This window comes from Kogia breviceps, chromosome 8 (genome assembly GCF_026419965.1).
Source record: "Kogia breviceps isolate mKogBre1 chromosome 8, mKogBre1 haplotype 1, whole genome shotgun sequence".
NCBI classification, from domain to species: domain Eukaryota; kingdom Metazoa; phylum Chordata; class Mammalia; order Artiodactyla; family Physeteridae; genus Kogia; species Kogia breviceps.
The window spans coordinates 4,789,335-4,801,809 of record NC_081317.1 but is presented as its reverse complement, the minus strand read 5'-3'; the positions used below and the strand labels follow the sequence as shown (position 1 = coordinate 4,801,809).

At 55.5% G+C, this 12,475-nt stretch overlaps 1 protein-coding gene across 17 annotated transcripts in view; it reads right to left on the bottom strand.

Moving 5' to 3' along the window:
- The window catches only part of RAPGEF1 (Rap guanine nucleotide exchange factor 1), a 152,253-nt gene that overhangs the window by 10,048 nt on the left and 129,730 nt on the right, over positions 1-12,475 (bottom strand). For all 17 annotated transcript variants that reach the window (XM_067040463.1, XM_067040453.1, XM_067040461.1 and 14 more), the window contains 4 exons: positions 11,938-12,026; positions 5,881-5,989; positions 4,253-4,328; positions 1,297-1,381 (listed from right to left, as the gene is read on the bottom strand). In XM_067040463.1, the coding sequence (XP_066896564.1) occupies positions 1,297-1,381; positions 4,253-4,328; positions 5,881-5,989; positions 11,938-12,026 (359 nt within the window). The remainder of the gene's footprint in view (positions 1-1,296; positions 1,382-4,252; positions 4,329-5,880; positions 5,990-11,937; positions 12,027-12,475) is intronic.

The window sequence follows — 12,475 nt, the reverse complement described above, 5'->3', positions numbered from 1 at the left end:
GGCAGCACACGGGACCCACCAGCCAGCGGCGCCCAGGCTCTCGATGCTGCAACACGTCTGTTAACACGCCTGAAGCGCCAAGCAGGGCAGATGCCGAGATGCCGCGTCAGAGAGGCCGGCGGGGGCACTCGCCCTCCAAGCTGCCGTATGGGTCACTGAACCTCTCTGAACTTCGGTTTCCTTAATTCCACAGTAGGAAATAATGTCACGGTGCCACGTAACAGACGGTAGTGACGTGTGTACGAAACGGTGCAGCGGAGCGAGGTTCCCCACGCAACCGCTCGGCGTCAGCGCCGACACCAGGACGTGCTCCACGAGCGGGCGTTACTGTCGTCCGCTGACCCGGGCCTGTGAGCCACTGAAGGCGGGGGGCGGGACGGAACGAAGTCTCTGCACGTGGGGGCCGTCCAGTTCTGAGGGGCCAGGGCCCCGAGGGGGGGCCGGGGAGAGAGGAGGGCTGGAGGCAGAGGAGGCGCGGCACACACAGGAGGGTGGGAGAGCTGGGGGGCTGCGGACCTCTGCCCCAAGGGACGGCGGCTGCCCAGCAGGTGGCAGTCACGGGCTGTGACGCGGGGGGACGCTGAGGGGCAGGGACCCTGCGCTGGAACAGTAGTAGCTCCTTAGCTTTGGCAGGACGGGCAGGTTTGGACCCGAGAAAGAGGCAGTAAAAGTGTGTCTCTCCAGGCCTCGGATCTTCCTTGGCCACTACCGTGGGGAGTTGTATCTGAAAGCGTTAGCCTAGGGGGTAGATGTGGTCGAGGGGCGGGAGGCGACTGTCCTGCGGACGCGGCGTTTCCGTCCACTGCCGGGTCTGCCGTCTGGGGGAGTGGCCGTGCCTGCCCCCGAGGTGGTTCTCTGGAGTCCTGATTCCCTCACACCCTGCGCACTTCGTACCCAGCACCCCTAATGCCCTGGGGCTCAGCTCCACAAAGCCACAGGTGCCAGTGACCAGGGTCTCTGCAGGGGCCCGCACACTCCCACCCTCTCTTCAGTGTGTGCCAGTTCTTTCTTTCTCAGATCGCCCAGTGATCACAACTGCCATTAGGCAGCACCCTGTGTTCCAGGCACGTCATATAACGTCACTCGGCCCTTTTACAGACGAGGAATGAGGCTCAAAGAAGCCTTGCCTGAGGTCCCAAAGCTGGGCCGTGGCGGAGCTGGGCCGAGCACCTCCGTCACTCCTGCCCGCAGCTCCCTGCGCGAGGGCTGCGTGGGCCCGAAGGCCCCTCTCCCGGCTCCAGGAGGCTCTGTGCAGTGAGAGGTGTGGCGCCAGGGCTGAGGCACAGGCAAGGATATCTGTACTGCAGCTTCTTGATGAGCTCCTCAGGGGTGATGAAGGTCCTGTAGGTGGTCAAGAAGGCCTCGCAGTACAACACCAGATCTGGAGGGAGGAGCAGGTGATTAGTGAGGCCTGCCACTGACGCAGGGCACAGGCAGGCGGCACACCTGCTGCAAGTACATGCCACCTCCGATTACACACCGAGAGCTTCTGGTTTGCCTGAAGACGATGATTCGAAGAGTCTTAATCATCATGGGCATAGAGAATACAATTCAAACTCATCAGCAGGACTCTGAAGCTAAATCATAGGTAACACTTTGGGTGGCAGGGGCCAGGGACAAAAATCTTTGGAATTTCCACATAGTGAGAGACCTAAGACAAGGCTGAAGGGGCTGAGCCTGGCACGCTGCTGGACGCTCAGGTGTGCAGGCTCTGGTGTCTGGGGAGGGCAAGGCCCACTGGCAGGAGCCCAGCCTGGAAGTCAAGTGGGATCAGGGCTGGCAGCTCCCACCCAACGCCTCTCCTTCCCTTTGGAGGGGCTGGTTCTAGCCAGGGATTCCCAACCTTTCCACATTCACAACAGACCCCTGTTACTTTATGGCTACGACGCACACTCCCAACCATGCAGTCTCAGACACTAAGGAAAAATGGGGAGCATGTTTTAAATGCAGGTCCCTCCTGGAGACAAATGACCTGGTCAGGCTTGTGAACGTCAGAGTTATTCTGTGCTGGAGCTGAGGTTCGAGTCCTGATTCGGCTCCAAAGTCTGTGGTCCTCACCGTGAAGCTGAGCACATGCACACACAGAATTTAAATGTTCTTTTCTGGACACAGACCACCTTCCCTTCCCTGTCTTCTCTCATTCCTCCCACAACTCACTGACTGGGTGGAGGAGCCTCAAGGACCCCACTCCTCCGCCGGGCAGCCCAGCCGTGCAGAGCCCTGGCTCCTGTCCCCTGCGCCTGTGCTCACCCCCTGGACAACGAGAGCGAAAGAAACACCTGTGCCTGCCTCTGGGGCGTCGGGTGATCCGGCTGGCAGAGCGGTGCCATGAGGGAAGCTCATGGACTGGAGGTGCAGCAGGGGGCCAGCGGTGCTGGGCTCAGGCTCCTTCCCGGACCCCAAGCCCACCTAGCTCACTGTCAAATTAGGGCTTCTGTTCAAAGAGGGGCAAGGAAGCAGAGATGGGCCCAGGGGAGGGCAAGCCCACTGGAAGAAGGGGTCCAAGGCTGCACCCCCTGAGCCATGGGGTCTCCCAGCCACTGGTGTGGTCTCCAGTCTGCAGGAAGCCACCTGCCCAAGGAGCTTGCTGCATGGCCCAGGGCCTCTGCCTCAACCGCCCATCCCAGGGACAAATGACTGGGGCCTCAAAATCTTTCCATTGATAAAACCGAGCGGAAGGCCCAGCGGGCAGCAGAGCCTCCTCTCCCAGGCACGGTCGGCACCGACTGGAAGGTCCTTGGATTGCCCTTGCCTGCAGGCCTCCCTCTGGCCTTGGCCACAGCCGGCTGCACCTGGCAGGTCAGCAGTTTACTGCTCAGGGCTGAGGACTGGGGCCAGCTCCCACTTCAGCCTTTCACTACTGGACAAAACTGAGAGCTGCTTCTCATGCCAGGCTGAGGATGGAGCTCTGACCTGTCTGGCGTGGAGGAGGGTTTACTGAAGAAGACAGAGCACGGGCTGTTCCTGGGGGATGTAAACAGATACTCCCTGAGCACCTCCTATGTGCCAACTCACTCAGTCTTCACACCCACTGGGCACTTTGAACCTCTTCACAAAGCTGAGTCAGCTGAGGCCGAGAAGGGACGTGCCCAGCAGCGGCCCAGGCTGAGAACGCACGGCCAGGATTCAAACTCGGTCTCCAGGACCGTACTCTGCCTGGGTCAGAAGAAACCCGGAGGGCAAAAGCGTTGCTGTGGTGAGTTTGCGGGAGCCATTTCTTCTTTTTCTCTATTTTTCAAATTTTCAGCGATGCAAACAATTATTTTTGGACTACTTTCATAATTAAAAAATTCCCAGAATCATCTGTGTAACATACTTTGAGAAATCTGCTGTAAAAACATAGGGACCAGGTTGTTTACAGAAATGAAATTGGTGGGTTAGGGTTTCATGACTGGGGTGTTTTAATTCCTACACACCTTACTTTACCATTGCTGTTCCATCATCTTTTTAATAATTTAAAAAACGTAAAAAGGAAGTGTGTGTGTGGAGAGGCCGGGCCCAGCTGTGGGGCGTGTGCACTTGCAGGCCCCTCCCGCCTGACCAAGGTCACGGGCACCGGCCTTACCGCCCCTCCTTTTCCTCCTCCTTCCAGAAGACAACTTGGAAAGACAGCTCCTCTGCTAGCAGAGTCCACCCAACAGAAAACAGGCCCTGCTTTTCCAGCCCTCTCGAAGGATCAGGACGTGAAGGGGTGTCTCTGCACTGAGAGTGGGGAACCCCATCCCGTGCAGGTAATGCTGCTGGAAGACTGGATGCTCCTGACAGAACCTCTGCCCCAGGAAGCTCCCAGAGGAGGAATAAAGGAAACCCAATCCAGCGGTCTGGAATAATATAATGGGCAAAGTATCAGGAAAAGAGTAAAAAGCTACCCACACATCAACCCAATTTGAGCTCCATCGTTGAACGGGTCGCTACTCGAGGTACCGTCTGTGGCGCACCGACCAGGTGCCGGGCTCTGCACCTGAAACTTGGCCCTTGATGACCCTGGGGTCTTCACTACCCTGCACCACCAGAGGACACACTCTGAGGGGGCTGGGAAGCGGAGGGTCTGGCTCTGAATGCGGGTCCCCTGTCCCCCATGTGGGCACTCCCTACGGTGACCCAGCAGCGCCAGGACTGCTGTTCTGACCCGCTCAGGGCTGGAGGAGAGGAGAGGGCAGGGCAGTGGAGCCGAGCAATGCCTCGGTTCAGCGGGACCAGCCCCCTCCAGGGAGCTCTGGCACAGAGGCCGCCGCGGCCGGCGCTGCCGTACCTTTCCTGTCCGTCTCAGTAGCGTGGACCAGTAGGATGTCACCAGATCCTCCCCGGACGTCTGGTCCGTCGTCGCCCTGCAAAACCACCGCAAAGGAGGGCGTGGAGCAGAATGCAGCCGTAAGGAAGTCCGTTTAGGGAGTCACACGCAGGGACGAGATGACAGAGACCTGGTGTTGCAGAGACGCCAGGTCCGCTCTGCCCTGCCCTCCCTCACTCCGGAGCAGCGTGGCCGGGCAGGAGAGGCCAGGTGCGCCCACCCAGCCCGCCCACCGCGTGGCACAGCGCTCTGAGGACACCACTGGCTCAGGGGGGCATGGCTCCAGTCAGTCTTTCCCTGTTCACCAACCCACGGCTCAGGGCGGAAGAGGGGACGGAGGGAGCCGATGGGGAGGCAGGCAGGACCAGCACCGGCCCTTCCCAGGATGATGGGGGAGGCGGCAGACCACTTCCAGGTATGCGCGTGTTCCCAAAACTGCGGCAAGCTGCCCTAAGTCTAAACCCGCTTCCTCACTTGTCACATCACACGTTCTTCCAGGGAGCCCTTCTTAGAGGAGTGAAAAGTGTCACAAAGATGCTCAATTATATCCGATGTTGCTTACACTGACCGTGGCCTGCCAGTTAAGGGAAAAGTCTTATTTTCACATGAGCAAACTGAGGCTTTAACCCATAAACCTGGCCTGCAGCCACCAGCCCCATACGCTGTAATTCCGAAGGAGACCACGCCCCGTGAACTTCCTTGCGTCTCTAGCTCTTGGAGATGCACCTGCCTCTCCAAAGCTTCAAGGTTTTTACGCTGGAAGTGTCTTGGATTTCCAGCTAAGACAGGGCAGCTCCGCCCAGGACCTGATTTTTCAGAAGAAATTTCTGGCAAGAGTCACGAAACATCATTCTCTCTGCAGAGGAGCCAGCCGTGCCTTCCTGGTTCCTCTCTGCTGCAGCCTAGCCACGTGTGTGTGGAGAACACAGCCACCTCCTCGGCGGGGGTCAAGGCTACCACTGGGAGCCATTCCTCTGTGTCCCCAGAATCGCTCGGCAGCAGGGAGACGGGAGGCCCTCTCAGGTTAGCTCCTCTTACTGTGCCGGGTTTGGGCACCGTGTTTACCCATGAGGCTCTCCTGACAAGACATGGGACGGAGGCAGCCTCAGTGGCCAGGCCTGAAATTTCTTAATTACCTGTGCTTCCCGCGCTGACACTACACTGGGGTCATTCTGTCATTAACAACATAAAAGTATCTTGCACTAGCGAGGGCTTACCGCACACGGGCTCCGTGCTGCGCACCCTCATGGATTTCGTTCTCACAACACCCTCCAGAGTCCTGTCATTTGGGGCTTAGAGAGGACATGTCACTTGCCCAAGATCCCTCTCCAGAAGTGTCAGAGAAGGGGACAGCACACTGCCTCCTGGAAGTCACCCACGTGCCCAGGGTCTTAGAGCACCCACGGTGGCCCAGGCACGGGGCCGGAACGAACGGGATGCCAGAGCCTGCCGCGCAGGAGGGCCGCCTGGGGGGGGGTCAGCACTCGGCTGGGCCCCTTCTGTTTGGGGCTCCTCCAGGTTCCCCTCTCAGAGCCTCCCGCCCTCCTTCTGGGCCAGACCCTGCACACGAAGGCCTGCGAGGAGCCCACCTCCTGCTTGAGCGTCAGCCGTGCCATAATCTCACTGTGGTCAATGAGAGACAGCTCGTCTACTTCCTCCTCCGAATGAGCCTCTGGGGCATCTGGTGACTTTGGGGCCCTGGAGAGAGAAATGGTTTGTATTGTGTCAACAGACCCCGATCTCCACGGCTCCCGGGGGCCTGGGTAGCGTGGCCGCGTGCGCGGGGCCTGTGTGGTACAGCCGCTCCCCTGAACGAGTCCTCCCCGGACTGCAGCTCCAGCGAGAAGCCCAGACCCGCTTCCCACCCCTCCACACGGGGCCTGGGGGATGGACAAGAGAACGGGAGGCAGACTGGGTTTCTAGCTCTGCTCCTGATAAGCTGTGTGACCTGGGGACAGTCCCTGCTCTCTCCGGACAATCCGTCAGTAAGTGGAAGCGATTAAGCACGCAGAGCAAGAACGTTCCACTGAGCGATTTGAAAAAGTAATGGTCTCAGTCACCCGTGTCAAGGCCCACAGACCGCACGGACTGATGCTACTCAAGGAGAGAATGGCAGAGGGCCAGCGTGACGGGGGAACGAGGCAGCACGATCTCCGTGCCGTCCCCAGGCCTTTCCCCAGGGCCACCTCTCTAGCGGACTGAAGAGGAGCAGGAAGCAGGCCCTTGCCCGCGGGTGCCGGTGGGCAGCAGCTTGAGCAGGGGTCCAGCCCGAGCCAAGGGCAGGGAGGGCTTGAAGACGGGACAGGCAAGCTGCGACTGAGGCGCCGAGTAGCTCGGGTGAAGGGGGAGGAGGAGGGAACTTCCAGAAGACAAAGCACACGGGGAGCCTGCAGGGGGGGCAGGAGGCAGGTGGCTGAGGGGTCTGCGGGCGCCGTGCCTTCCCCCAGCGTTTTCTCCCATATTCCCGTCATTCTCACGATGGAGCCTCTGAGCCACTGACTGGCCTCGTGGTCGCAGGCTTCACTTTTAACCCTAAGTATCTGAGACGTTAAAACCTGGGCCTTTGGGGAACTTCCTGGTGGCCCAGTGACTAGACTCCGTGCTCTCACTGCTGAGGGCCTGGGTTCAATCCCTGGCTGGCGAACTAATAAGATCCCACAAGCCGCATGGTACGGGCGAAAAAACCCAAGTCAAAACAAAACAAAACAAAAGCCCCTGGGCCTTTGGTAAGACAACGTGGATGGGACAGAGCAAGACCAGGCGCAGGCCTGGGACGAACCCTCAGCTGTGCGCCAGCGCCCAGTCTGTGGCCTGGCCTCCGCGGGAGAGGACAGCGCCCCGTGGCCGCCGTCTGGCTGGTCGACGCGCTCATCCTGCTTCTTGTGCAGGGGCCAGCTGAGCTCTGAAAGATGGCGCCCCTGGGCCCAGTGGAGCTAGAGCCCGTGAGCTGCTGTTGTCTGGCACAGACACCTCTGCCACTGCATGTAAGACTAGAAAACCCCTCACCCCTTAACACCTGGGGAGGCCTGAGCCTGGGCCACTGAATCATGGACTCCGTGTGGACGGTACTGAGGGCGGCCAGAGTAGGGCGGCAGGCAGCCCTTGTCAATAGGCCCCTAGAGAATGCTTTCTATTTCTTTTCCTGCCTCTTGCTGTTTTTACCACATCTTTAACCATTTATGTTTAGGCCTGACAATAGCAAGTGGGTATTGCTTAGCTCTGTACCCAAGACTCCAGAAGTAGCCGAACCTTAGCCTAAAGAGGGAGGAAAAGCTTGAATTTGTGGAGCATTTCACAAAGAAGGGGAAGTCAACATGAAGTCGCAGGTGGCAGGGCTGATTCACAGGTCCTTCACGTTATCCTTTCTACGTGTGGACTGGAGAAATTTACTACATATTTCTAAACCTGGGCAGGTTGGACGCATGCTAATGTTGAAAATGTTACCAAAGATTAAAGAGACATATGACTAAATGCAGAGATGACTCCTGATTGACCCTGGTTCCAAAAAATAAGCCTTATAAGACGTATTAGGGAGAACTAGGGAAATGGAAGATCATTTGCATATCAGATAATGTAAAGAATTTATTACTCTTCTTAGGTGTGATAATCATATTGTAATCAGGTGGGCATCTAAATTTTTTTAGGAGGCATGCTGAAGTATTTAGGGGCTGAGTGTCATGTCTGTGACTTACTTTCAAATACACACTACATACAATTTACACACTATCTCTAGAAACTCACAATAAAAAGTTTGCTGGGAGGGAATCTTTTACACTCCTTTACTACATTTGAACTTGGAAGAGGCAGAAGGAAGGTTGGCCTAGGGCTTGAGAAAGAAAACACAGTTGTGGGTAATTTGTAAGGTGAAGAGGATGCGTGGAGATGCTCGAGGAGCAGTGGCAGCCTGTGTGCCAGAGGAAGGCTTCTGAGGGCTGTAGTTATCAGTGATTTTTCTTATTTTCTTGTACATTTCTATACTTTCCATGTTCTCTACCCTGAGCGTAATTTTGAGAATCAGAATAAAGGGAAGAGTGTACACACATATCTCAGATACTGTGGACTCGGTTCCCAGCCACTGCAATAAAGCAAGTAACACAATAAAGTGATTCACATGAATTTTTCTCGTTTCCCAGTGCATATAAAAGGCATATTTATACTATACTGTAGTCTGTTAAGTGTGCAATAACATTATGTCTAAAAAAACAGTAGGGACATCCCTGGTGGCACAGTGGATAAGAATCTGCCTGCCAATGCAGGGGACACGGGTTCGAGCCCTGGTCCGGGAAGATCCCACATGCCGCGGAGCAACTAAGCCCGTGTGCCACAACTACCGAGCCTGCGCTCTAGAGCCCGTGAGACACAACTTCTGAGCCTGAGCTCTAGAGCCTGCAAGCCTCACCTACTGAAGCCCGTGTACCTAGAGCCCGTGCTCCACAACAAGAGAAGGCTCCACAATGAGAAGCCCGCGCACCGCAACCAAGAGCAGCCCGCGCTCGCCGTAACCAGAGAAAGCCCGCACGCAGCAATGGAGACCCAATGCAGCCCCCCAAAATAAAAATTACATTAAACCTTAAAAATCAATCAATCAATACAAATTTTAAAAGTGTACATACCCCTTAATTAAAAAATACTTTAGGGCTTCCCTGGCGGCGCAGTGGTTGAGGGTCCGCCTGCCGATGCAGGGGACGCGGGTTCGTGCCCCGGTCCGGGAAGATCCCACGTGCCGCGGAGCGGCTGGGCCCGTGAGCCATGGCCGCTGAGCCTGCGCGTCCAGAGCCTGTGCTCCGCAACGGGAGAGGCCGCGATGGTGAGAGGCCCACGCACCGCAACAAAAAAAACCACAACCCCCCCCCAAAAAAAACCCCCCACTTTATTGCTAAAAATATGCTAACCCCCATCGGAGCCACTGGTGAGCTGTAATCTTTCTGAGGGTGGAGGGCCTGCCTCGATGCTGGCGGCTGCTGACTAATCAGGCTGGGGCTGCAGCGATCTCTTAAGACAAGACCGCAGTGGAGTCTGCAGCACCAACTGGCTCTCCTCTCACACACACTGTTCTCTGGAGCAGGCGCATGCTGTTTGCTAGCATTTTACTCACAGTGGAAATTCTTCCAAAATTGGAGTCAGTCCTCTCAAACCCTGCCGCTAATATTCTAAATCCTTTGTTGTCATTTCGATAATCTTCACCACCTCTTCACTGGGAGTAGGTTCCATCTCAAGACATCACTTCCTTTGCTCATCCATAAGAAGCAACTCCTCCTCTGTTACAGTTTTTGTTTGTTTTTGCGGTACGCGGGCCTCTCACTGTTGTGGCCTCTCCCGTTGCGGAGCACAGGCTTCGGACGCGCAGGCTCAGCGGCCACGGCTCACGGGCCCAGCTGCTCCGCTGCACGTGGGATCCTCCCGGACCGGGGCACGAACCCGCGTCCCCTGTATCGGCAGGCGGACTCCCAACCGCTGTGCCACCAGGGAAGCCCTCTGTTACAGTGTTATCATGAGCTTGCAGCAGTTCAGTCACATCTTCGGGCTCCACTTCTCATTCTAGTTCTCCTGCTGTTTCCACCACATCTGCAGTGACTTTTTCCACTAAAGTCTTGAACTCCTCAAAGTCATCCAGGAAGGCTGGAATCAACTTCTTCCAAACTCTCGTTAACGCTGATATTTGGATCTCTTCCCATGAATCATGAATGTTCTTAATGGCATATAGAATGGTGAGTCCTTTCCGGAAGGGATTCAATTTACTTTGCCAGATCCATGAGAGGAATCACAGCTTATGGTAGTGATAGCCTTCCAAAATGTATTTTTTAAGTAATAAGACTTGAGAGTTGAAATTACTCCTTGATTCAGGGGCTGCAGAACGGATGTTGTGTTAGCAGGCAAGGAAACAACACTGATCTCATCGCATATCATCTCCATCAGAGATCTTGGCTGACCAGGTTCATCATCCATGAGCAGTACTATTTTTAAAGGAATTTTTTTTCTGAGCAGTAAGTCTCAACAGTGGGCTTAAAATACTCAGTGAACCATGTTGTAAACAGATGTGCTGTCATCCAGGCCTTGTTGTTCCATTTACAGAGCACAGGCAGAGTAGATTTAGCATAATTTGTATGGGCCCTTGGATTCTGGGAATGGTAGACGAACACTGACTTCAGCTTAAAGTCACCAGCTGCACTAGCCCCGAATGGGTGAGTCAGCCTGTCCTTTGAAGCCAGGCACTGACTTCTCCTCTCTGGCTATGGAAGTCCTGGATGGCGTCTTTTGCCTATAGAGGCTGTTTTGTCTACATAGAAAATCTGTTGCGTAGTGTAGCACCTTCATGAATGATCTCAGCTAGATCTTCTGGATAACTTACTGCAGCTTCTCCGTCAGCACCTGCTGCTTCACCTGGCACTTTGACGTTACGAGACGGCTTCTTTCCTTAAACCTCTTCAGCCAACGTCTGTCAGCTTCAGAATTTTCTTCTGCAGCTTTCTCGCCTCTCTCAACCTTCACAGAATTGAAGAGAGTTAGGACCTTGCTCTGGATGAGGCTTTGGCTTAAGAGAACGTTGGGCTGGCCTGATCTTCTATCCAGACCACCTGAACTCTCTCCATACCAGCAATAAGGCTGTTTTGCTTTCTTATCATTTGTGCGATCACTGGAGCAGTACTTTTAATTTTCTTCAAGAACTTTTCCTTTGCATTCACAACTTGGCAAACCAACTTGTTTGGTTGGTGCAAGAGGCCTAGCTTTAGGCCTATCCTGGCTTTCAACATGCCCTCCTCACTAAGCTTCATTTCCTGCTTTTGATTTAAAGTGAGAGGGACTTCCCTGGTGGCGCAGTGGTTGAGAACCCGCCTGCCAATGCAGGGGACACGGGTTCGAGCCCTGGTCCGGGAAGATCCCACATGCCGCGGAGCAGCTAAGCCTGTGCGCCACAACTACTGAGCCTGCGCTCTAGAGCCCGCGTGCTGCAACTACTGAAGCCTATGTGCCTTGAGCCCACGCTCCGCCACGAGATGCCACGGCAATGAGAAACCCACCCACTGCAACAAAGAGTAGTCCCCGCTCGCCACAACTAGAGAAAGCCTGCGCGCAGTAACGAAGGCCCAACGCAGACAAAAAAAAAAAAAAAAATGTGAGAGAGATGTGTGACTCTTCCTTTCGCTTGAACGCTGGGGTCATTGTGTGGTTATTAACTAGCCTAACTTCAATACTGTGTCTCAGGGAACAGGGAGGCCCGAGAGGGAGAGAGATGGGGGAACGGCCATTCGGTAGAGCAGTCAGAACGCACACGATGTTTATCAATTGCTTGCCATCTTATGTGGGCATGGTTTGTGGTGCCCCCAAACAATTAACAATCGTAACCTCAAAGATCACCGATCGTCATAACAAATATAATAATAATGAAAAAATCTGAAATCCCGGGAGAATTACCAGATACATGAAGTGAGCAAATGCTGTTGGAAAGGTGACGGCTACAGACTTGCTTGATGCAGGGTTGCTACAAACCTTCACTTTGTAAAAAACGCATCTGGCGCAGCGGAAGTGTCAACATAAAGCCCCAGCCAGCCTGGCGTGCTTGCCGCAGGGGCAGCTGGGGCAGCTCTCACTGGGCGGGCAGACGTGATGCTTTCAGGGCACCCGGCTCCACGTGGGTAACTTCCTACCTGTCCCCGCCGTCCCTGTTTTCCTTCCCAGGTGCACTGCCGGCCGACGAGGCATCTCTGGGATGTCCGTCCTTCGAAGCTGGTGATTCCTGAAAAGAGAAGGCAGTGCTGGGTGTGTGACAGGTGCCCCCGCTGGGCTGCTCTGCTTCCCAGCATTCCTGCCTGCAAGTGGCTTTTGCGTGCAAGTTCCTACGGAACTTGAGATGTAAACACGTCAACCGTGACCGCGGTCCATTACACAGGAAGCACGGGCCCTCTTCAGACTAGCATCTTGCCTCTGGGGAGAGTGAAAAGCGCCACTACTTATAACCTCTGTCAGCTGCCGACCTAGAGGAAGCCATCCCGACCACCTGCCGGAAGAAAGGACCGTCACAGGAGCTACCGCTCAGCCAAGCTCCGCCAGGCGCTGCGCATGCCTTTCCTCACCTGGCCCTGACCAATACCCTACCTGCTGGCCGACATCACCATACCCGGTCACACAAAGAAACAGAGGCCGTGGGAAGTGAAGGGCCCGGCCCCAGACCCCCGAGCTGGAAGG